At 44.6% G+C, this 25,729-nt stretch overlaps 1 protein-coding gene across 3 annotated transcripts in view; it reads left to right on the plus strand.

Moving 5' to 3' along the window:
- STK39 (serine/threonine kinase 39) overlaps positions 1-25,729 on the plus strand; it is a 441,956-nt gene that overhangs the window by 231,614 nt on the left and 184,613 nt on the right. For all 3 annotated transcript variants that reach the window (XM_040644241.1, XM_008687066.2, XM_040644236.1), the window contains 3 exons: positions 1,473-1,614; positions 3,040-3,095; positions 25,549-25,658. In XM_040644241.1, coding sequence (XP_040500175.1) covers positions 1,473-1,614; positions 3,040-3,095; positions 25,549-25,658 — 308 coding nt within the window. The remainder of the gene's footprint in view (positions 1-1,472; positions 1,615-3,039; positions 3,096-25,548; positions 25,659-25,729) is intronic.

A 25,729-nucleotide genomic window follows, 5' to 3' on the forward strand; every position in this document is an offset into this window, starting at 1 on the left:
ATCCTATTAGTCATTGTTTCCTTGAGTGCCTACTTTGGTTTTTAATTAAACATGAAAGAAACAAGGGAAAAAAGAAAAAGACAGCCTGCTGGAGCCAGACTGCAGGGTTTGACGGTCAGGACTGCCCCTGGGCTCTGCGGAGGCCCCTCCTTTGGCAGGAAGATGTCCCTCACCGAGCCTCTTCTTGCGGGGTTCCCCCAGCTCGGAGGAGACTGAGAAATTCTGCCTACCTGGGGCCCTGGGCAGCCCCAAATACTCAGCTCAAGCTGAGGATTTTACTTCCTGTCTTTATTTTGATCCCAATTAACCTTTTATAAGCTCGAAAATATTCCCTATTGCCTTGCCTGAGGACTTGAAAGAAATTGTCATTGTCTTTTTAAAAGAATCCAATTTAGTCAGTCTCCCCGGGCTTTAGGTAAGAAGAACAGGTTTGAAGCGGGTTTCCACAGGTCCGGGAGTCCGGGGCAGATGCGGACTCTTGCTCGTTTTTCTTTCAGCAGGCCAGAAACACGTGCACGCTTGTACGGTATATCCTTGTAAGATAAAAACAAAACATTTTTGGAAGTCTCGTTTTCCAGATTATTAATAAGTTTAAGAATCAATGAATAAATAGATGCTTCTCTGAGGGGGAAATATGCATTTGTTTTCTTTTATAATATTTTATCACATTAAATCTCTTAATGAGGGGCAGGCAGCTCGTCTGGTGTAGTAATAGCTGATGGGGAAACTCAGTTCTCCCAGTTAATCATAGAGAGCCCGGAGCCAAATTCAGGTCCTGAGGTAAGCTATTTGTTAACTCTTCAGAAATGTTGAACCCCCAGGTAATTATGGCTTTTAAAATGACCAGGAGGTTTGGAATATTAATTAATATGTGTTGAAACATGAATTCACAGTGCCAAGGATACTAATCTGTTTATGGTAACAAAGTACTGTGTATTTATTTCATTATGAAATTCAGCACTTAATGCATCAAGTAAATGAAAATAAAGTTTGCCTAGAGTCACAGAAAGGAATCTTCTGGTTGTAAGCAGGGGTCTGGTGGCAACATACTTTTTTTTTCCTCCCTCCCACTTGTGTTCCAGATATTCATAAAGATCTGCGCTTCTCTTTCTCATCAGGTCACGGCTCTGGCCTCTTCCTCCTTTGTTTTTTCACTTCAAACATTTTGAACCCTGTTTTGAGCCTGTAACCAGTTGTGTATGTGTAGGAGAAAGGAACTAACCCTGAGGTGACCCTGAGCAAGCTTGTGGTCCCTGACCCGGAATTCTTCTCACGCCGAAGGTGCTCTCGCAGACTTGGATGTAGGGTTTCTGGTCCTGTGCCGCCATGCAGTTGTATGCCTTGGGGGGTGGGGGGATTGTGTTAAATAAACAAACATATTTTGACATTTCCACTTCATTTTCTAAATAGTGGAGCCCAACCTAGAAAGGTAACGAAGATGCTTACACAAAGTTTCCACTTCTTCTGTCTAGGTTCAATGTTGGATATCATAAAATACATCGTCAACCGAGGGGAACACAAGAATGGAGTTCTGGAAGAGGCAATCATAGCAACAATTCTTAAAGAGGTTTTGGAAGGCTTAGACTATCTGCACAGAAATGGTCAGATTCACAGGTAGGATTTCCGCACCGATGTTGAAGTTCAGCCGTTTGTATCTTTAGCTCTAGCTTGTAAGGAGTATTAAGGAAACACGTGTTGCAGGGAGGCAGCAACAGTATCTCCAAGCTAGGCCGAATAGATGAGGAAACAGTCCTGAAGAAAGAAGCAAGCGAATACATTTTGATGAAATATATTAGTATCCTCAGGGTTGGCTTATCTGCTCTCACTGAAATAGAAGCAGAACATAAAAAGTACCGAGAGAACTCATTTAAAAAAATCAGTTAACATGCTCCTCTTGAAGTCGGCTCAGTTGAGCAGGATGACATCTCTGCCTTCCTAGTGTAGGCAGAACCGTTCCAGACACTGTAAAATGTTCGTTACTTTGGGCATGGTGGTGTGAAGAAAGGAGGGGGAGCTAATTTCATCTTCTTTTGTGGCCTGAAATGTTCATTCCTTCAATAGCCAAACAGCCTAGAATATGAGTGTTTGATGTTTCAAGAGGGTTCATGTTGCTTGGACCCTTAGGGATAGCTGTGAGTAAATCACCTTTATTAGTGATGCTGACGTGGTAATTCCCCTGTCTTGAGCTCTGCGTGGCCGATACATGTCGGGATGTCTGCCATGTGTTTCAGTACTTAGAAAAAAATACTACCTTGGATATCAAACTTGTAACTTGTCCTTTTTCTTTTGAAGTAGTAAGACTCCTATGTGGTGAAGAAATATAGAATATTGTAATTAGTATTTATAATCAGTATCTCCCCAGAGGAAACACTGATCCAATCCATTGTTGAGGAAGCTGCTGGGGTTAATTTGGAATTGCATCACAGACACATTTGAGTGGAAGTAGAACAGTTTTACACAGAATTATCAGCTTTCATTCTTGATAAAGTGATAGTATGGTGAGTTAATGGACAGTCTCTAACTCTATAACATAAAGAACGTACTCACTAGTGATTTAATTCAATTTGGATGATGATTCCGTATAAAATATTTGTTACTAGGCGTGCCTGGGTGGCACAGTCGTTAAGCATCTGCCTTCGGCTCAGGGCGTGATCCCGGCGTTCTGGGATCGAGCCCCACATCAGGCTCCTCTGCTAGGAGCCTGCTTCTTCCTCTCCCACTCCCCCTGCTTGTGTTCCCTCTCTTGCTGGCTGTCTCTCTCTGTCAAATAAAATCTTAAAAAAAAAAAAAACTTTCTAAAAAAAATATACGTATATATATTTGTTACTAAAATCCTATCTCCCAGGAGCAAACTATAAAATCATAATTTATCCCTGTAACTTTAAAAATCTGTGATATAATTTTAATATTTATAAAATGTTAATTATGTTAAATAGCAACATTATGTGGTATGTTTTTAAATCTCTCTGAGTGAATTCATGCAATATAGTGTCTGTATTCCATATTCATTCTCCATTTTTTTTTTTTTTTTTCTAACAGGGATTTGAAAGCTGGTAATATTCTTCTGGGTGAGGATGGTTCGGTACAAATAGCAGGTAAAGCTGAGAAAAATAGAAATTCTTTTGACAGAAATGTTACAGTTTCAAGGAATATCATTATTAAATCACTTCAAGGAATATCATTCATTATCATTCAAAATCAATAATGAGTGAATGAATAAATGAATGAATGGATGCCTGTGATCTGTTTTAAGAATGTATCTGGGGATGGGGTGCTTGGGTGGCTCAGTCACTGAGCGTCTGCCTTCGGCTCAGGGCGTGATCCCGGGGTCCTGGGATCAAGCTCCGCATCGGGCTTCTCCGCTGGGAGCCTGCTTCTCCCTCTCCCGCTGCCTCTGCTCGTGTTCCCTCTCTCTCTGGCTGTCTCTCTCTCTCTGTCAAATAAATAAATAAAATCTTTAAAAAAAAAAAAAAGAATGTATCTGGGCTGCCCTGTTCTAGAACGTTTGGGTCTGAGGAGAACATTTTTTCCTATATTACTATTTTTTAAGATTTATTTGTTTATTTTAGAGAGAGAGAGTAAGCAGTGGGGAGGGACAAAGGAAGAGGGAGAGAGAAACTCAAGCAGACTCCCCGCAGAGCTTGGAGCCCGATGTAGGGCTTGATCTCATGACCCTGAGATTGTGACCTGAGCTGAAACCAAGAGTTGGATGCCTTACCGACTGAGCTACTTAGGCACCCCCTTTTCCCCCCCTATTGTTTTGATAAATTTTTCTTAGATGATCCAGTAAACAGTGCTATTTTAGAACATAGCCTTTTGAGAAAGACGATTTTACTTTCAGTTTTATTTTTTCTACCTTTCAGGTTGAATAAAGGTGATATTTATCTGACTGCAAGAAAAGCACTTTTGAGAGTTTTTCTGATGAGTTTGGAAGTTTCAAACACTGTACCCTTCTATTAATTTAAGCCCTGTGATTTCTGAAGAGGTGGCTAAAAGCACTGGGAACCCAACTCAAGCCTGTGGGTTCTTTTGGTCTTAGGGCAGCCCGTGCGTGGCTGCTGATGGCAGTCGGCAGGCAGGTGCAGCGCGTGTCCATAGAGGGAATGCACCAGACGAGTGTCCTCTGTGTGCAGCACTTCTCATTTTGTTATTGTACCTGGAGTACCCGGAAAGGCCCGGGATAAAATGGAGCCATATCTGTATTGGCTCTTGTTTCACTCCATGTCCAGGAAGGCCTGCCTCCACCCTCCTCTCAGCCATCTCTGTTTTTTGCATTTTTAACTAGACTGGCCTTCCTTGCACCTCACTGTCCCCATCATCGCAGGTCACTCAGCCCTCTGGCTTCCAGGCACCGAATGTCACTAGCAGCGCGTCCTGGCAGCATCCTTGGTGCGAATCGCTCACGTGGTCCTGTCGTTGAAGAGCGCCGAAGCTCGCCCCAAATGTTTCATCAGCCTGCTCTGCAGCTTTCTGAGTTGGAGCAGAAGAGGCCTCTCTTCCAGTATTTAGGGCTTAGGGTCTTTGCATGTCAAGTTCTTAGAGCAGAGTTGATCAGAGTCCTTAGTTCTAGTCTTGTTTCTAGACAAACGGGAGGCTCTGGGGTATTATTAGAAATGTGAGAGCGCAGCAGAAAACAAACACACCCCCAACACAAAGGGTAAGCCTTGAGTCATCTCTTTGATTCATTGTTTGTCCCTCTCTAGGTGCCAGGGAACCTGTCAGGTGATGCCTGGCCTATATGACAGGCACAGTGCTGACCTTGGGCTCTGTATTTAGTTGGGTACATTCAAGGGGACTTTCATTTATTTCCTTATAAAGGAGAGAAAAGATGTTTTAAAAATACAAAAGGGAAACTGGAATTTGTTTCAAATCAAATGTTTCTTCCCTGGAAAACTAATAATGAAAGCGTTATCTTTTATTATTCCTCTCTTTGAAAAGATACATTTAGTCAAATACGGTCATTGGCTTGAGACCCCTGTGGAGGCACTCTGTCTCCGTTAAACACAAAGGCCTCGGAATCAAACAGGCCTGGTTCCAGACCCACAGAGCAGTGTGGGGCAGGCTGTTACCTCTGTGAGCCTCAGTTTCCCCATCTGTGAGATGGTGATGATAATGCCTATTATTCGAGAAGACACTGATATCCTGTGCACCCGTGGAAACGTAGGGTTCAGGGTCCTATAAGTGCTGTGTGTTTCTGGGAGCTGCAGAGTGTTCTAGGTGGAGAGGAGAAGCGGACTTGCAGTCAGGAGGTATTTCTATGTAGGCATTTTTGTTTAACTGTCTGAAACTATTTTAGAAGAAAGGAACTTATTAATCTTTGGGATGCTAGTGGATTGGTATGAATTTTTGATTTTAAAGAAGTAGATATATTTATACCTAATTTTGTATTGTCTGTTTTTCAGAGGGTTTTCCAAATTATGTAAGCTTCATGTCCCATGAAATGACTGCTGATATGGTGGTGACGATAAGTAAATAAATGTGAGGAATGCTTATTATACCCCAAAAATGTGCAACAGGCAGGGATACACATTATAAGCTTATTTATTGGAGCACTGTTTGTGATTGCAGTCGATTGGAAACAACGTCGGCGTCCCAGTTAAATATGATAGGTGGCCTGTGTACGTTATGGGGGAGCCACCGACTGTAATGGAGAATGAAAAGCCTGCTGTACACTCACAGAAAGAAAAAGTCTCCAGACTACGTGGTTAAATAAATACAAGGTGAAATAGAATGTGTATAATATGTCACCTTTTGTGAAAGAAATGGGGAGCAATAAGAATATCTCTATATTTACACAAAGAAACATTAGAAGGATAATGGGGAAGGGGGACTGTGTAGTGTGTACCTTTTATAGCATTTTGGATTTTGAATTGTGTGACAGTATGACCTGGGAAAACAGATGACTTAATAAACTTCATAAGCTGTCAAATAGTCATTTTTAAACCTTTTATTATAACAATTTTCATACGTAGCCTAAAGTAGAAGAGAGGAAGAAGAACCTCCTGTATACCCATCACTTGGCATCCGTAATGATCATTGACCCACGTGTCTTCCCCCTGTACTCTGGTGCTCTTATTACTAACACTGAATTTTGTTCGAGTCACCAAAGTTAGTGCCTTATGTATGCATATCTTTTTTAAAAAAGATTTTATTTATTTATTTGATGAAGAGAGAGCGAGCAAGAGCAGGGGGAGTGGCAGGCAGAGGGAGAGGGAGAAGCAGGCTCCCCCTGAGCAGGGAGCCTGATGTGATGCAGCCTTGATCCTAGGACCCCAGGATCATGACCTGAGCCGGAGGCAGATGCTTAACCGACTGAGTCACCCAGGCACTCCGACATCTCTTGTTCTTACTCTAGAGGGTGGCCCTTACCCCACAGGCTAGGGACATTTAGGAAAACAAAATCAAAAACAAAAAACTTCAACAAAACGAGTGGCAACTGAAAACATTTGTGGACAGAAGCTTCAAACTCTCCCACCTCCGAGGATTCAAGTTCAAGGTGCAAGGTCTCAGATGAACTGGCAGGGTTGAAAATCCCAGGTCACCACTCAGGTTCTGTGACCTTGGTCAGGCTGCTCAACTTCTTTCAGACTCCGTTTCCTTAGAGAGGGATACGGATCTCATCCCCCACAGCTCTTTCTGTGGAATCGAATGCGACTCTTCCCATCCAGCGATGGGAACTGGCTGGCGCACGGTGGGCACACAACAGCCGTTGTGGTACTTGTGCTACTCTTCTTACCATCCCTGCCGTTACTGCTTTCACTGCAGCCGACAGGCTCGCACTGACCCTCCCCTGCACCGCCAGGGGATCATATGTACCTCAAATTAGTCTTGCAGGGGGTTCAGCTCTGAGGGGCTTTCATGAGTTATAAAAAGCTAATTATTAATTATGGCACTTGGAAGTTAACTTGTCATTAATCTTGCTCTAAGCTGATAAGGAAGTACGACTAATTTTCTCTCTTTGGTGATGAACCGATCATTGCTCACTAAGAGGGTCCAAATAGCAGTGAACTGCCTTTGAAATGTGAAGGCGGGTAACCCTTGCCTTCTTCTGCCACTTGGTGCTTTGCCAGTCACTTCATCTATTATTCTTGTCAGATTAATGACCTGAGCTCTTTCTCTGGGCCTTCTGTAGCCCATCGGCCTTTTCTTTTTCTCAGTTGGGATCCCCTGAAGTAAGATTTCGTGGCTTTTTCTCCCCCCTTGGGCCTTGGGTTTTCTCTCCTCACCGTGGGTGGTGGTGTTGAGTGTCACCCTGTCTACACTTGCACCGTGGGGGCTGCTGGGTTCAGAGGGTGCGTGTGGAAAGCCACCACCTGGATTGTGAGGACGAGATGAGTCCGTGTGTGAAGTGCCAAGAACAGCGCCTGGCACATAGTGAACACTCGGCGTACCTCCATTCTGGGCTCTCGCTGGCATCCCTTTTGTGTGTGTGACTTCCTGCGTGTGCCATACCATGAACTGAAGTGGCCCTTTCCCAGGTGGATAATGGTAGGTTAACAGGCATTTATTTATTTTTATTTATTTATTTATTTATTTATTTATTTATTTATTTTTTGAGAGAGCAAGCGAGCGAGTGCGAGCTGGGGGGGGGGGATGGGAGGGGAGAGGGAGAGAGAGAATCTCAAGCAGGCTCCACGCCCAGCATGGAGCCTGATGTGGGGCTCGATCATGACCTGAGCTGAAATCAAGAGTCGGTCACTTAGCTGCCTGAGCCATCCAGGCGCCCTGGGTTAACAGGCATTTAAATTGTACAGTTTCTACATCTCGGGGGCTGTGGCTTTCTAGAATTCGTATTTAATTTTTTCCATGTTCTCTAACCTGAGCACAACATTGAATTCCTATGGTACTTAAAATTACTTCTAATTATTGGTTCTAACTATAAAATAAGGTTATTGCTTTAAGAAAACATATGCAGTGCTTCCTTGGAACAGACAGAGGGCTGCTGCTGTCTCTGTTTTCTAGGAGTTTCACTTTCTTGGCCAGGCAGTTGGTTACTGCCTGAACAGAAACGGGGACCAGGAGTCTTGGGGTCTTTTGCTGCCCTCTAAGCCTGGTGGGTGAAGTAGGGGAGGTGGATGGGAGAGTTGAAAGCTACCTATTATACTTGGGTAGATAATACTTTGCTTTTGTTCAGGCTGTTTGTGCCCTTTCTCTTTACATCCTTATGTTCTTTAAGGCCCTATTTTTTGAAATAAAATTTAAGCAGGGGAGAAAGTTTGCATTTACTTCTTTGAATGTACTATTTGTTTACCCTGAGAGTATTATTATGAGCATTGTTTTTAAAAAGACTATTTGTGCTGTTCTCATAGAAAACATAACATTTTTATTTAAATCACTCTACCATTTATGTATTTCCTTTCTCAGAACTTTTTATTAGAAAAAGGGAAGTTAAGGGGTGCCTGGGTGGCTCAGTTGGTTAAGCGTCTGCCTTTGGCTCAGGTCATGATCCCAGGGTCCTGGGATTGAGCCCTGCGTCAGGTTCTCTGCTCAGCAGGGAGCCTGCTTCTCCCTCTGCCTGTGGCTCCCCCTGCTTGTGGGCACGCTCTCTCGCTCCCTCTCTGTCAAATAAATAAATAAAACCTAAAAAAAAAAAAAAAAAGAAAAGAGGAAATTAAAATTCCTGGTTCAGACCACGAGAAACTCTCATACAGCCAACAAGCATGGTGAATAAGGCAAATATGCTTGATTCTGTTCCTAGAAATACGAATTTTGTGGGAATTATATACATTGCTATTGGCTGGGGGTGTAAAATCAGTAATAATGTGTATTGAGTGCTTCCTGTGTTTCAGGCCGGGTTCTGTGTGCTGAGCACCTTGTGATTCGTTCACCGCAGCCCTGTAAATGTGCCCATTTTATAGACAAGAAACTAAGGTACAGAGAGGGGAAGTAAGTTGCCCAGGTCACAAGTAGGCTTCAGATTCCGGGATCTGGCTCCAGAGCCTGTGACCCCATGTCCTTGGGATTTCTAGGAAGACAGCCTTAAATCTGCGTATAAATGGTCTCCGTTTAGGATGGAAACCCAGCAGCCATCAGGAGCTTCTCTGCACCTCTGCATAGCGATTCCAGCAGGGAACATACTCGGCACCCTGTCCCTTTCTGCTCCTTCAATTTGAGACACAAGTCTCTGATAAGGTTAGGGTATGGAAGAAGCAATCATCTCGGGTGTCATTTGGTGTCAAATTATGCATAGTAGTGACACCACACTCTTTTTGAGACTGGAAAACTTCAGGTTTGAGATAATCAGTTAAAATTTGAGGACTGCCTACTCCGAGTTTAAAAGGAAATGCTTTGCTTCTTATTATATTTTCTGTGCTCGGAGAACCTGAATGTGAGACTTCCTGGTAATGAACTTGGATAGGATGCCTTGGTAAACGTAAAGGTGTTTGCTACAACACGTGATAGAAGGAGTGGCTATTTGAAAGTCATGCTCTTCCCACGGCCTAGCATTTTATTTTCCAATCTAATGTTCTGTCATACTGTCAGGAAGAGCTTAGATCTTTGTCTGGCAAGTGACTAAGCCTGTTTGTCTGGAATTAATGAGAGACACTATTCTAAGCAGAAATTCGTAAAAACAGGTCACTTTGGGGTGGTCACTGCAAATATATTTATCCTGGGATTCTTTTAAATAGTGACCACTGTTAATGTACTATTAAAATGTTGATTTCAGAACATTTGCTTTCTGAAGAACTTTCTAGAAGCATACCACTGCATTATATAAGGTAGATCTTAAGCTAACTTTCTTACATTTGCCTTTTAACTGTGTGTATGCGTGTGTAAATGTGATTCCCGTTCCTAGTTTTTCATAACAAATTTGACTGAGCTAAGTCAGCCTAATACTTCAGAAGTTTGGAAAGTTATCATTACATCTATCTCAATGTATCTGAGACCATCCAAGTCAAGCTTATGTACGCCTTAGGTTTTTCACCGTCTAAGGCACATTGGTATGACTTTGGGTAGTGTCTCTCTTTTTTGGGAGGGAGATTATATCCTTAGTCAGCCTTTGAGTACATCTTGAACTTCAGTCTGCGTCTTGGACAATTATGACTAAAACTTCGGCCAGGAAAACATGCAACTAGATTTAACTTGCTTCCAGTACTCTGGTTATTTTCAAGGAGCCAGAGGAAGGTGCATGTAGTGGTGGAGTTGTGCTTTTTTTGTTTTTTGTTTTTGTGTTTTGTTTTGTTTTTGTTGTTTGGTGTGGGGGTTTTTTTCATTGTTGGTGGTGGTGGTGGCATTTTTATTCCCATAGCTGTTAGGTTCTTTTGTTTTCTTTCTGTGCTCTGGTGAATGCATGTCGATGGGGGATGGGGGATTGGGGTGGAAGGAGTATTTCTTTTGCTAGGAGGGGCTGCTGCTTCATGCAAGGTAATATGGGCTCCCTGTGTGCAAGCGAGGCAGCAGCCTCTGATTCATATCAGAAAGGTCTGAAGGCCCCCGAGGCATCCGAATCAGGAAATGACGATGTCTTTGTATCTGTGGATGCTTTGGCCTGGAGCAGGGCTCTGACATCAGACTGCTGTGGTTTCACTCCCTCTAGCCCTGTGACTAAGTTATTTAAGTACTCTGTGCCTCAGTTTCCATATCCAAACAATGGAAAAATACTAGAGGGCTAAAGGAATTAACGCACAGTCCATTTTAGAATTAAGTAGCTCACATTGCTTTTGTATTGAAATGGAGGTGGGGCCCTTTAATTATTTAGGACGTTGTAAGATCACAGGGAAGAGGCTAGGGAGGCAAGGCTGGCGGCCTTCTCTCTGACCCTGCCACATCATTTTGCTCTCCCTGTTTCTTTACCCCATTGATTCCCCCCATATCACCAGAGTGAAAAATGTGCAGTGCAGATCTGACCATATAATTCCCTTGCACAAAGTTTAAAACTGTTGCTGGTGGAATAAAGCCCTTAGCTCCCTAGTATGGCCTATGAAGGCCCTGCTTGCTTTTCCGGTCTTGCCCGCTCATGCTTTTCTGCTTCCTGCTGGAAGGCAAGCTCTGTGTTAGGCAGCTAGCTGCGCACGAAATGATGACTACAGTTGAGGAAGAGCGAAGCGACGCACAGAATTAACAACTGTGGCACACTCAGAACATAGAGTCCAAGTGCAAATGAAGATCTTTGGAGGGCATAACGTGCTTTATAGTGAACCAAAATGTATGTTTTTTGACTTTCAGGAAGTTGATAATTATGTGAATTATGGCTTAATGAATTACGTCAGAATTTTCATACATACATTTTTTGTTTCTTTGTTTAAATAAATAGGGACAGCAAATTAATGTAGCTCCCTGAATTTTGGGATCTTGACAAATCAGTGGTAATACGTGGTGCAACCCCTCGCATGAAGCAAGAATGTGTTCAATTCTGGAAACCCGGTTTTCCACTCCACGTGTCTATCATCAGTGAGAAATGCTTGGGGAGATTTTGAGCAGCTTCCCATCTTTGAGCAGCTGCTAGCAGTTGTTGGAGCAGCCGCTTGAGGAAGGCCGACCGGGTGAACGTGATGGGGGGAAGCTCTTTGCTCTGCTTGTCCGCTGCAGTCTTGCCGCAGCTGTGCACATGCATGGGGCACGTGGCGGAGCTTCAAGGAGGAGCGTCTGGGAGGACATGGGGCAGACGGGGCTTGGTCTTCCTTCTTCCTTCCTTCCCGCCTTCCCTTCTTTCCTTCCTTCTTCTCTTCCTTTCTTCCTTCCTGCCTTTAAAGGCCTGCAGTGTCATTGTTAAATTACATTTTATATATTACCACAAGCTGCTGATGTCTGGGAAAAACAAGAGTTGTTAGACTAAGAGCAGAGCGGTCCAGCTCAGTTCTTTGCATGGTCATTTCTTCATTTGTTTGTCTGCTTCCCAGAACTGGCATTTGTTAGAACAAAAAAACAGCCCTTCCCTGGTGAAAAGGCGAACATCGGTTGATTGGGTTTAATGCACCTGAAGTGGTGATTGGCAGATCTTTTTTTTTCTTTTAAGGTTTTATTTATTTATTAGAGGGAGAGAGGGATAGAGTGAGCACAAGCAGGGGGACGGGCAGAGGGAGAGGAACAAGCAGACTCCCCGCTGAGCAGGGACCCCCCCCATGCTGGATTTGAACCCAGGACCCCGGGATCACGATCTGAGCTGAAGGCAGACGCTTAAGCGACTGAGCCACCCAGGAACCCTGGTTGGCAGATTTTTATTGAGCGTTTGCTGTGGTGCAGGCCTAGCCCTATGGGCAGATATGGTGGTCAGCAATGGAGACACCGTGTCTACTGGCCTAAGTTTACAGATCAGGTGAAACCTATGAAACAGTTAACTATCAAATTTAATTTCAAAAATTTGTCAGTGGAGGGAAATGCATATGCCTGGAGAATCTAGGTTAGCCACATTAGGTCTAGTGTAATAGATTGTCATGGGGAGTAAATCTTAAATGGGAATGATTTGGGGAAAGGTGTTTTTGATCAGTAACATATTAGAAGTTACTACATCACGCCATAGGTTAGAGATTTGTAGGAAATCTGAATAGAGTTAACGTGTTTATACTCTCTGCAATATAAATTTAACACTTGAGTACACGGAATACTTGAAGACACAGTAGCCAAAGACTGTCTAGCTTTCCAGGTCACTAACTTAACCTGTGCCCTCAGCCAAGTCCTTTGCTGGCCATGGTTTGTATCACCTATAAAATGTGGTTCTTGGCCTCTCAAGTTTCCTTTTAACTCTAAAGCTTGTATAATTTTCAATACAGAAAAGCTCTGTCACGCCTTTGCCCCCTAACAGAAAGCCCTTCTTGCAGTCTTCCTGTTTCTTTTAATGGCAGCTCTGTCCTTCCATAGAATAGGCCAGGGTTGGTGTTCCCTGATCCTTCTCTTTCTCTCATACCCATCCTGTCCAGTTTGTCAGCAAATCCTCTTGTTGACCCCGTCTCCCCACCTCCCCTGTCATCCTGGTCTGGGCCACCAGCAGCTCTTGCCTGGGTTATTGAGGTGGTCTCTTACCCTTAAGAGCACTCTTGCTCCTCTGTTCTCTGCATGGCAGCCGGACTGATGCCGTTAAACTAAGTCGGCTTGTGTCATGCCTTTACTCAAAGCCCTCCACTGCCTTCCCATCTCAGAGTGAAGTCACAACTCTTATGATGGCCCACCTGGCCTTACAAGATCTGGCCCCTAACATGATCTTGTTGATCTCATCTCTTCCTTCATCTTCTCCCTCACTCCATTCCAGTCAAACTGGCCTCCTTGCCATGCATGCTGCTGCCTCAGGACCTTTGCACTGGCTGCCCCATCTGAATAGTCTTTCCAGTACCTCCTTCAGATCTTAGTGCACATGTTACATCAGTGAGGCGTCCATGGCCGGTCTTTGGTAAATTGCAGACTCCTCTACCCTGGACTCCCTACCTCCTGCTCTCTTTTTCTTTATTGCGTACATCAGTGTACACCGTGTTAGTGTTTTCCAGGTGTCACCATCACCTTGGGAACTTGTTAAAAACATAAATTCTGTGCTCTTCCAACCCTGGAACTGCTGAGTCTGAGACTTGGGGAGGAGTGGAGCCCTGTGGTGTGTATGTGAAGAAGCCGTCAGGTGGTCGTGATGCTCACGAAGAGCTGAGAAGCACTGCTGTGTGTCGCACTTAGGAATTTTGCTCACTGACCGTATTTTACCTCTGCTTCCCGCTGCTGCCCCAGCTTGAAGGTCAGCTTCATGAAGGAGGGGTTTCTGGTCTATAGTCCCAGTGTTCAGAACTGGAAATGACACTTAGTAAGAACTCAGTAAATCGTCGTTGAATGAATGAATGAAAATATGTCTATTTAGTAAATGTAGATTAGAAGAATACTGAGCAGCAGAAGTGAACACTGTGACCGTCGTAGTTTGTGACTCTTTAGTGTTCAGAGTCTTTTTTTTTTTTTTTTAAAGATTTTACTTATTTATTCAACAGAGATAGAGACAGCCAGCGAGAGAGGGAACACAAGCAGGGGGAGTGGGAGAGGAAGAAGCAGGCTCATAGCGGAGGAGCCTGATGTGGGGCTCGATCGCATAACGCCAGGATCACGCCCTGAGCCGAAGGCAGACACTTAACCGCTGTACCACCCAGGCGCCCCTAGTGTTCAGAGTCTTAAATGTGAGGTTTTCTTTATTGCAGATTTAAAAAATCTGCAGATTCTTTGAAAATTGTGTTAGCTTCAACTAATCCTTCTCCAAACTTTGTGGAAATGATGTAAATTGTTGCTTTAAATGCTTCTGGCAACTGGAATTGTGCTATTTTAACCATTTCCCGTAGGGACCATCTCTCGTAGAGTGTACAGATGGGTCATTCTGGTTTATTGAAAGCTTCTGATATTAGAGCTAGTTAGTGGAGATTTGTATGAAAAAGACCACCTGCAGGTATATGAATATTGCATTGGAAATTTAGACTTATTAATATTTGATCTAAGTTGCCTGTGCCCGTCTTTGCAAATACAGCCAGCCGGGCGCCCCCGTTGACTTCAGAGCATGGGTCTGGCTGGGGAAATGATACCTGTCTAATCCGCTTCCCTAGTGTTCTCCTTATAACAGCTCTGACGGTTCAGCGGAGTAGGTCTTAGAGATGGGGGGCACCGAGGACTGCTGAGCAATTCTGGATGCCCTTAAAGTCATTTTGAAGGTCGTAAGAGCCAATCACTCTCAGATCTCCTGACTGCTCTGTCAGGCCTTGGCTCACTTCCTTACTCTTGGGCTCCCCTCACCCACCCCTGCTCTTCACACTGTGCTTTTTGACAGTTCAGCCCCCCTGGGGCTCAGTTTTTTTTTAACCGAAGAATAAGGAAGATTGACAAGACTTTCTTCAGGACCTGTCTTACATCACAATCTTAGAGTGGCCCTTCATTAGCCTCAGTCACTAAAGAAATTCTCTACCCTGTTTGAAAGCATTCAAATCAGAGGATGGTCTTGGGCACGGAGGGGAGAGTAAGCCAAGTATCTGTCCTGTGACTGCCTTTACCAGAGCGTCTTTACAGATATCCCGCCCGCACTGGGGAGCCGGGGAAGAGTGAATCTGTGATTTGGAGCTCATCTGTGGTTTTCCTTTGTTCATCATAATTACCACATTCGATAGAAAGCTGACCACTAGTAAGTTCTTGGTCATGCCTGTCATTGGACTTGAGAAAGCTGGCTCTCGCTGGGCACCTTCAGCATAGCTGGCCTGGAATTATCGCTCCAGTCTTCCTGCACCCCTGTCTTCTGCTGGTGTCCCACCAGGAATGGCCTCTGGCTCCTCTTGTCACTGGAAATTCACCTGCTTTGGTGAAGGGTTCTGTGGCTCCGACATAGATGGGCGGATTATCTGTGGTTTGCTGTCATCTTAAACTAGTGTTTTCCTTCACGCTTTGGCTGATTGATTGCATTAGTCAACTGAATGGTGAACCAAATGTGAATCGACATCAGCCAACACTTGACCCTACTATCTTTTTGTCCCTGTTAAGCCTGTGTTGTCCCGAGTGCGAGAATGGGGGGAATGAGAAATGAGGGACTGAGTGGCAGCTTGTGTATCCTCGGCACTTTTACCAATAATTCTCCCGTTGAAATTTTCTTGTTATTCCTCTGTGGCATCGTGAATGGATGTTGACTCGTGTACGAAGTACAAACAAGTGGCTAAGATTTAGTTAAATCCTTTATGAGTTAAGATTTAGCACATTTGAAGGAAACCTTTGATGGCAACTTTGAGAATCTACCCACACGAGAGGCCGATCGTGGAAAGGTTTACTTCTTTGTGTTTCTTTTATTTTGAAAGGTGAAACTCTTCCTTCAGGGAATACGGATATGATGTCTTCTAATTTCTTCTTTTGTTGTAAGAAAAGGCTATGGAATTGTCATTTTCTGATGTTTCAAAGAAGGTCAGGACTGCCTCTCCCTCCCTCATTCATGGATGGGAAACGGGTTTTTCAGAGCAGCCGAGAAGGGACTCCGGGGTCCAGTCTCAGGAAATACAGCAGATGGTGTTTTCTGTGAGTAGATGCCTGGGACGCCATGCTGTGGTTGGGACTGCAGCCTCTAGAGCCAAAGAAGGCCACTGAACACCATTTGGGTACAAGGAGGAATAAGTAGAGTTGAAAACCAGGAGTCTGATTAGAGGAAAGGCGATTGGGTGGAGAACGAGGGTTTCAGAGAATTCTTTTTGGTTCTGTCTGGTCCTTCTTGGGGTACCAGCCTTCCTTCTAGACAGGACAGGTGGTGTGTCCCAATCCGTAATGAAATAGTGATTACGAATAGTAGATAAGGGGCCAATATGTTTATCATTTACTTAAAAGATGAGCAGATTCAAGGTTATCGCTCTAATCATGTATCACCCTCACACAATTGCATAGCAGAGGTTGAGAAAGGAATAGTGCTCCAAACATCTGCGCTGAGAAGGATACCTACCCGCAGCCCATCCTCTCTGTGCCCTGGCGCTCTGCTGAGCAGCTGTTACTGATGGACTGTTAGTATGTATGGTGCTCATAAGTTCTGTTCTTGTATTTTAACAAAAGATTTTGTACAGATTGGAGTGTGCCACATGTGTGAATTTGTCCTGCTTGACACAGCCTTGAGAATCATGGGGTCAGTTCTCTGTGGGAGGTGATTTAGGTCTCTGAAAGTATTGCCCTCGTGCTTACTCGGTCATAAAATACATGAGTGTGCACGCATAAATACTTTTTTCCTGCTACTGTCTCTCACTGCTGGAGTTCTCTGCATCTAAGAGGTGAAAGAGGGAAGCCATGGCGTTGGGCAACTTTGAGATCATCCAGTCAGACCGAATCATGCCATAGCATCTGCTGGGAAGACCATACTCTTGAGCAGTGCTTCTCCAGCTTCCCTGTGCGTCACATCAACTAGGGATCTTGCTGCAATGCAGATGCTGACTCAGGAAGTCTGCGGTGGGACCCGAGAGTCCGCATTTCTCAGAGGCTCTTCAGCGATGCTGATGATCCTGGTCTGTGGACTCCACTTTTGAGTAGCGAAAGTCAAAGATACTTCTTTCTCTTATTTTCTTAAAAGTGTATTGTTCTGTTTCTGGAAGGTTTATGTAAGTGTAGCCCAAAACAGAAACTATGGGCCAAAAAGTGAATTAAACTCTCCTTGCAGTGTTTTTTTTTTTTTTTTTTCCTCTTGAGTTGCCTGGGCATTTATTTGTTTTGATTTGTGCCCTTGGCATTAAAAGCCATGCTTAATACTAGAGCTGTTTAAAACTCCAGAATTGCACTGTGTACTAAATTGTTTTCTTGCTGGTTTTACCGAGTCCTTTTGGGGATGGCAGTGCCTTTAGCCTCTGATGCAATGGTTAACCCTTAGTCATCAGGAAGCAGGAATAAACATGGTGGGCCTGGGGAGAGACAGGTGACTGCAGAGTTAAGAAGCTTTTGGGTGCAAATGCCAGAGTGCTTGATGGGCAGGAGATTGAGCAATAAGGACATTTAATTATCTCATATAACAGAAGTCTGGGGCATTTTGGTTCCAGGGTTGGCGCAGAAGCCCAGCGATATCCCAGAGGTTGTGGGCTCTGTCCTGCTTTCTGTCCTGCATCTCAGTATGTCGGCCAGAGCCTGTCCCCATGGGCTACTCAGTCCCAGCATCTCATCCTCAATGACAGTGTCCTCACCAGGCTGGGGAGAGGGGAGTAAAGGAGCCTTGTATGGTGGTTCTTCTATACAGGCGAAGAACTTCTGTGCAAGAGCTTGCAGTGTGCCCCCCTTGGATCTTACGGGCCAGGATTAGGGCAGACCCTCAGATCCCGCACTGGTTAAGAGGAGCCAAGCAGCATACTTGGCTTAGAGCAGCACGATTAATCCCCTGAGGCCTGGCAAACAAAATCAGGGTTCTGGCAGAGAAGGATGGATGGGTGTGGATGTGGGGTAGGCAGCCAACAAGGACCATGACAGAATCTACCGTATATGTTCTGAGCTCCCCATTTTATAGCCTGTGAAACCGTGGCTCGAAGCCGTTGAAGTAAATGATCGGGGAGTGTAGTTGTCACTAGAAGCCGTCAGGACGTCAGAGTATGCCTCTGAGTAGGGGCCACGTAGCCCACGCCAAGTGTGTCACCCTTTGGCCCCTGAAGAGTTGTGTTCTGTTCATGGTGCACTGAAACACCACTACCAGAGTAGTGAGAGAACTACTCCTATGAGCAGGGTGGCGGTATTTCAAGAAGGACACGAGCCCAGGGAGTGGTGGCAGCCACCGTCCCAGGTCTTGCCACTTCTTCACTTGGCCCCCAGGGGTCTGGGCCCTGCTTCTTGCTCGGGGTTTGCTGCGTGCTGCTGAGCAGGGCCCAGGTACCCAGAGGCGCGGTGCCCACCCAGCGGACTGGAGGCGTCCCCTCAGCCACCTCCAAGTCAGCGCTGTCTGGGTTTGCAGGGATTCCCAGCGGGCCCGAGGGGACGGCCCTCCTGGTTCCCCTCAGCCCCGGCCTTCAGTGCCCGGAGATCCGACGACTCTCTGAAGATGGCAGGGCTCCAGGAGTGCGAAAAGTCGTTCCTACTTCGTTTATAAACAAAAATACAACAAACAGAAAGAACTGGTGGAAAGGCTGCATGTAATCATACGTAAAAAATGAAATTGGAAAACGGCGATTGGTTAGTGAAAGCAGCCAAGAACACTGTGCCAGGGCTTGCGGTAACTGGGGAGGCCTTGCCGTCAGAAGCAACGGTACGGGCAGCCTGGTGTCCCCGGACGGGAGCAGCTGTGGCGCGCGGGGCTGCTTTGCTATCGTGTCCAGTTCCCTCGTCGGGAGGCAGGTTTTGCCGGAGTGTGCTATGGTCAGACCTGCGCTTGAGGAACACGAGTCTGGGTGGAATAAGCCGATTGCAGTTGGAGGAGGGGTGTTTATCTCTGTAACTGCTAACGCCTTTCCTTACCCTGGTGTGTGTTTTCACCAAGAAAGCCAGCAGGAAAACCGCACCTAGGAATTGCCAGCAAGCCGAAGATGTCATCTTTAGTTCTGAGGACCGGATGCTGGGCACATTAATGTATTTCTTCTATTCATGCTCTTCAGGTCCTGTAACACGGCTTTGTAAATTAACATCACACGTTCCCACGTTAGCTCTCACCAGAAGGCCAGGGTTGTGTCTAAATCAAGGCTCTGGAAGCCCCGGGCCTCTGAACCCACATGGCTGAGAGGTTAGTGTGAACGCCCCGTGCTTCTGGAACCATGAGTAGGGTGTTCTACCACCGGCCCACCTTTTATAAAAACAACATAGTAAGAACTCAGTACGGTGTTTAAAACAACTTTCCGTAGTCTGCTCTGTTAAGGAAATATTCGCTTCTGTTTTATACCCACGGGTATATAGTTCGTATTATTTAAATTGTAATGTACTTCTTTACATGCTGCTTTATTCATCCAGCTTTGATGGCATGGCATTTTAAGGAAACCTGTGGGATTCAGGAAGGCCGGATGCTGGCAGCCCTGAAAATGTTCCTGGGTGTTTAGAAACACACTTCAATTTTGCCAGTAAAGTCTTAAGAGTCTCTTGTGAAAAAAAAATAAAGAAACCTGGGAGTCAAACCAAATTGTGAAGGGATTGTTTTTGATGATATAAACATGACATTTCAGATTAACCAGGGAACCTCAGATGAGTTTCTCTGTGTTGGGTAATCACAACTTGATCTTTACTCAGGGAAGAGCTCAAGAGTTGTGAAGTATTAACCCCATTATTCCATCTTGCGTTTCTTTTTCAGTACAGAAAAATACACTGAATTTTCTCAAAACGGAAACCAGGGCTAACTGCCTGACTCCTCTGTGAAGGGCTGTGGATTTTATCCAGACCCTCGATAACTTGCTATGTGGTTTTTGGCAAGACATTTAATCTTTTTAATTCCTTCCTCTTTTTCAATTCCAATAGCCACTAAATCATCGTATTTTCCTAAGAATTTGTCTAATCCTTTCCATTTCCAGAGTCTCTCTTCAGATACAGGTCCTTTGATTTTGCTCCTGAACATCCCCATGTGTCCTTTCTCCAAATTTCCTCTTTGGCTCGAGCGAGCACCGCGGTAGTCCGGGGGGCCGAGTGGATCGCGCTCAAGTTCCCTTGCCTGGTTCTCAGACTCTGTGGCTGGGCGCCTCCACAGTCTCGGTGCTTCCTACTTTTCTAGACCGTGGCCACTGGGGAAAAGAGACCGGTTCAAGCAAGGAGCTGCCAGGGGGCCCCACAGCTGCGGGCGCTCCTGCTCCCCAAGACCCCCAGCCAGCTGCTGGCGGGTCTGAAGGGATCTGATCTGTTGTAACGTGTTTTGCATCCATGTTAGGAAGCTCTGAGCCATCAAATGTTGATTCCATTATTCTCTAGCCAAGTGTTGAGTTAACCTGAGCCAATTTCTCATGTGCAACTCAGGCTCCTTCTCTTAGGCATTAATAGCTGTTGTCATTGTTGGCGGTAGGTCAGGGTTGGCTCTTCACCCGCAACGCCACTCCCAGGTTGTAAGGAAATCAGGTTTCAGACCAAATTTTGCCATTCGTTAGCAAGCAAGCCCCCTAAAGAGTTCTCGTGGTTTGCTCTGTAGGCTCAGGGAAGTTCCTGCTCTCTGTCCCTCTAGGTGAATGAAAAATTCACTTGAAGCAGACTTGCCAAAATTCCGGATGCAGTTTTCTTGTGCATGTATACTTGGTGTCTAGAATCGAACTAGACCTAAAACTGGGGAGAGATTTAGCGTACTCCTGGGCCTGGCTGGATTCTTTTCATTCGTGCAAGAGTGGTGAGGTTAGCTAAAATGATAGCTAAAAGAAATATTGTAGCCATTCTCTGTGCACTACCTTTACTTCCATCTGTGAAAGCCTGTTTCTCACATGCATCACGCCTGCCAACAGGTGACCGGCATTATTATTCTCCAATAATAGCCCCTTTTGGGCCTTCACCCGGCTCGTACTTATTTATACTTACAGATAACAGAAATACTTTTAGCAGCTGCTTCTGGCATCCTTAATCAAATGCGACCAGAGCCTTCTGGCGCTGGGCATTCTGGGTCAGAATGCCCAGTTGACCACTTGGGTCTCACAAATACAATATTGCATGGTGTATGTTAAAGTATTTTAGGTAGATTTTAGGCCTCATTGCAGCTTAGCAGATTCGTTTTGCAGGCTAAACCAGAGAGGCATAATTGCTTTATTTTGCCTTTCCAATGTTTTTTTTAAGTGAATTTGTTGCCAACAACAACAGAAAAGAGGTTTTATGTAAAGATCTTGATGTTTGATTTGCTCTGGGAAAATTAGGACATCGGCCCCACCAGGCCCTATTCCTCTATGATGACTTTCTTTTCCAGTGAAATAGCAGCAGCGTGCACTGAGAATGGGCTCCTGGGGAGGGACCAGCACTGCCTGGCGTCCCCCTGTACTGACACTGAGGGTCAGGTGCCCTTTAACAGTTGAGATTGTGCTGATGCCTGGCCCCTGTAGGTATTTGAGGTTCGACCCTTGCAGCTGTCACACACTTTTTCTTCTTGGCTCAACACTTGTGCTTTGCCCAGGCTGCTTCTCTGTCTGGAATGCCATGGCCTTTTAGGGTTGCCTATCCAGGTCTTAACGTCTTCTTGAAGGCCAGGTCCCAGGCCCCGCTGGGTGTGGAATCTGTCACGGCTCTTACAGCCCCTACCTCCTCTGTCTACACAGACGGCACAGCGTAGCTCTGTTCTTTGTTTCCTGGCCTCCCTCTCCTTGCTGGTCAAGACTTAAAGTCAGGAACCGTATCTTTCTCATATTTGGTATCTACCACTGTAAAAATGTTAATGCTTATCCCCTCACCCCAGTTCAAAGGCAGAGAATAGTAGCTCATCGATCTACCTCACAATTATTGGAAAGCCGATTTATCCATGGTGAAAAGAAGCAGGAGAGTGTTATCAGTATGGTCGTAATATAAAAATAGGCAGAACTGAGAAAGCTGGTAAGGAAACAGAGGCCCAGAAGCCCAGGTTAAGTGGTTGGCAGACTCACCGGCTGGGGAGCAGCACGGCCTCACCTAACCGCTGGGACCCCCGGCCCCTGCCGGTGAGGACTGTGCTGTCCCCTGGAGGGTCCGCCCACTCTCCACATCAGGCGGGCTCTGCCGTCAACCCTGCACATCTGTCTGGGGCTCTGCATTCACGTGTATAAAAATAAGACCATTCCCAAAGTGGCTTAATCCTGCACCACAAATGAGGCCAAGGTGTCGGACACGCCTCAGACTAGCCGCACCCTAACACGCAGGCGGCTGTGGAGAAGCCCCAAGGCACCGGGAGTCAGGATGCCACGGACGCTTCCGCTCTCCCTAGGGATGCGCAGAACGGCCTTTGCTGCCCGCGCTCGGCTTCGCGGAGGGAACAGCGTACCTGGACGACCACGGAGCATCAGGTGCACAGACTGTGAGGGGCAGCGGGGAGGGCAGGCCTGGTGATGGATCTGGGGAGTAAACAGGGAGTCGTTCAGCAGGGGGAGGCTCAAGGTCGGAATTTGGGAGTAGGGGCAGCTGAGGCGGGAGAGGAAAAAAGGGGAGTGAGATTTGCGGGTTGTGCTGCAGGATTTTGACTTTATCCTGGGGAGCAGAAGGCCTTGAAGGCCCGTTGAGGGAGAAGTCAGGTAGTGACCGAGGACGGCCTGGCTGCCAGGGCATGGTCCTACACAAAGCTGGAGAAGGTGGGGGTTTAGGAGGCTGCAGGAAAGTGGGTGGATTCAAAAGATGTGAGCGAGCCTTTCAGTGCCTAGAATGACAGCATTCTTTCTGGTTTAAGATGCTCTTACTCCCGGAGGCAGGGAGATGGGCTGGCTGACTCTATGTGGAGCCTTTGATTCCATGTTGCCAGAGAAACGTTCATGGTTTCCGACCCAAGTGTATCTGCTTGCACTCCCTTCAGCTGTATAGACGTCCCTCTTGGGAAACAAGGACTCTTTTCAGTGGCTCTGCCCCACCCCTTGTTCTCACCCTCCTGTGCACGCTGTCTTGACAGAAGAGAACAATTTTCCTTTTTACACAGGTAATCTGTGTACTTCGGTCAAAGTGTTGTCTCTCGGTACATAGAAATCTTTCTGTATACACATCGGCAATGCATAGGAGCCAATTGCGTATTTACTCTGTAGTCATAAGGGTGAGTAGATGTTAGGATTGGCGTTTTCTGCTTCTGGAATTTTTGCTCTGAGCTTTAAAGACATTTAACCATCTGTTTATGGCTTTAAAGTGAGTGTTCTAAGTGGAGACTATGAATAAATATGTGAATCATGAAGGATATATTGAAGGGATATTGTCAATAATAAATTGGTACCGTACATCTTTTCTCAGCTGTTTTGCAGCTTTAAAAAGGTCTAATCATTTTTAAGGAATTAAAAAAATTTAATGTTAACTATGGATTTTTATCTGGATTTTTATCTTTAAGGAGAGACCGGTATAGAATTGTTTTAACTGCATTTTAAAATATCTATTTTTCCTTAGATCAATTTCTACCGATATTCTTACTTATTTACAGATGATATGTACTTAGTATTATCTTGTTACAAAAAAGTTCTTTTTTGAAGATTTTATTTATTTGAGAGAGAGAGAAAGCGTACTCATGCATGTGCATGAGCAGGGGAAGGGTCGGAGGGAGAGAAGCGGGCTCCCCGCTGAGCAGAGAGCCCCATGTGGGGCTCAATCCCAGGACCCTGGGATCATGACCTGAGGCTAAGGCACACTGAACTGACTGAGCCACCCAGGCACCCTTGTTACAAAATTATTTTAATAGAAGTGGAATGTTGGGTTCATTGTTGAACTTTCCAGAAATAACATAAATTAAGTTGAAATTAATATTTTTCAAAGCCGATCATATTGTCTTTTCCTCTAGCCAAATATAGGAGATGCTTACAAATAATTTAATTCAGCTAGCTCTTCTGTAAGAACATGAATTTTATTTGCTCCTACCCGCAGGAGACTGGTTCACTGGTTCTAGAGATTTCTTTTCACAAGGCTTCGTTTTTCCGACAGAAATATAAGAATTCAAAGAGTTTTAGAGTTTGGCACGTATGTGCAAATTAAATTATATAGCATTTTCAAAATATGCTTTTGCTCAATATTATCATGAGAGGAGCAGTTGGAACAAAGACTCCATTTGTCAATTTTTATTCCTTTTACTTGTAGTTGAAATCCTGTTGGGAGTTGAGTAAATTTAAATGTAAATAAAATGAAACAGTCAACATATTTCAACTCAGGGAACTGGTTACAGTGTTACTGCATAACTTAATATTGAAGACCCAAAGCAAATGCTAATACGTTTTGACCTTGGTTTGTGCTTGATGTTGTTCTTTGGTAATTGCTGTCATCCTGGCAAGTCATCAAAGGGGACCAACAAAGGAGAACTATAGGAGAGCAATTTGAAGGGGCTCAGGCTACATAGTCTGCTGCAGCATTTTGAGGTGTTGCCTGCCTTTTTAATTACTGTTTACCTGCTTACTGTTGAGCTGTCCTTGAGTTGGCTCTTGGGGGTAGGTCTATACTAGCCCTGAGTAGTTGGTACTTTAACTTAATAACTAATTTTAACTTTTAATAAAACTCTATGCAGAAATGCATATATTAATAATCACCAGGTGTTCCTTCTCCGTGGTCACAAACGAACATCATTTTGGCATAAATGCATGTGTGTTTGTATATACAGTATGCCTGATTCATCTTCCCACAAAAGAATTTCTAGTATGTAATGAATGTTAAGAAGAGTATCATTTCATTCTACAATCCATTGTATCTATCCCTATGAAAATTATCCAGAAAGCAAACATTGTGAAAAAACAAAACAAAACAATCTTTGCTGACTGAGATTTTCCTTTGTGTTGATTGCTACATATGTACAAACCTGGGCACGTTGGCTTTATGTACCTGGGGTCGTGGATTTGCTATTATGATTTTGCCTAAGGTGTCAGCACTGTTTAAGTAAAGCCGTAAGAATGTGGAAGATGAATGATATTTATCCTTTATTTAAATCTTTTTATTGAATTATAATTAACATCCAGTGTTACACTACTTTCAGGTGTACAGTATAATGATTCAGCAATTTTCTACATTACTCAGTGCTCATCACCATAAGTGTCTTAATCCCCTCTATTTCACCTTCCCCCCCAAGCCACCTTTAAAAAAAAAAATCACTCCCCAAACATTGGTGATGTGGAATTAAAGAGGCTGGAAAATAATCATAATAAAAGAGACACATAAAAAGAAACTGCATCACATACTGATTTTACTGCTTCCAGCGCTATTCTTAGAAATGATTTGTTGAAATGAATCTTAGCTAAAAGCTAAGGTCCTTTATATTTAGGGCTATGAGAATTTTTATTGATATAATCCTTTATGACTTTTCATTAGTTAGTTATGACTTTTAGTTAGTTACAACTTTCGATACCTTTTTGGTAGAAAAAATAACTTGGTATGCTGAGTTTCTGGATTGGTGGGCTTGCTGACCCATTACCCGTGCTGGTAAAGTGTAGGAGGGCGGGTGGCGGGACTGCCTTGGTGTGTCCCCGAGAGAGCGCCATGGTGTTTGGAACAATTCATCATCACTGGACAGGTCACCAGGAAAAGAGAGGTTTATAAAGTCAGAATGTGTAAGCCATAATGTCTTACATAAAATAAGGGTGATTTTTTTTTTTCTTTTAGATTTTGGGGTAAGTGCATTCTTAGCAACAGGGGGTGATGTTACCCGGAATAAAGTAAGAAAAACATTTGTTGGTACTCCGTGTTGGATGGCCCCTGAAGTCATGGAACAGGTAAAAAAAAAAAAAAAAAAAAAAAAAGGTGATGCTTTGTATCATTAAATTCGTTAACATGTCATTCAAAT

The sequence above is a fragment of the Ursus maritimus genome, unplaced genomic scaffold (assembly GCF_017311325.1).
Source record: "Ursus maritimus isolate PB19 unplaced genomic scaffold, ASM1731132v1 scaffold_1, whole genome shotgun sequence".
In the NCBI taxonomy this organism is placed as follows: Eukaryota; Metazoa; Chordata; class Mammalia; order Carnivora; family Ursidae; genus Ursus; species Ursus maritimus.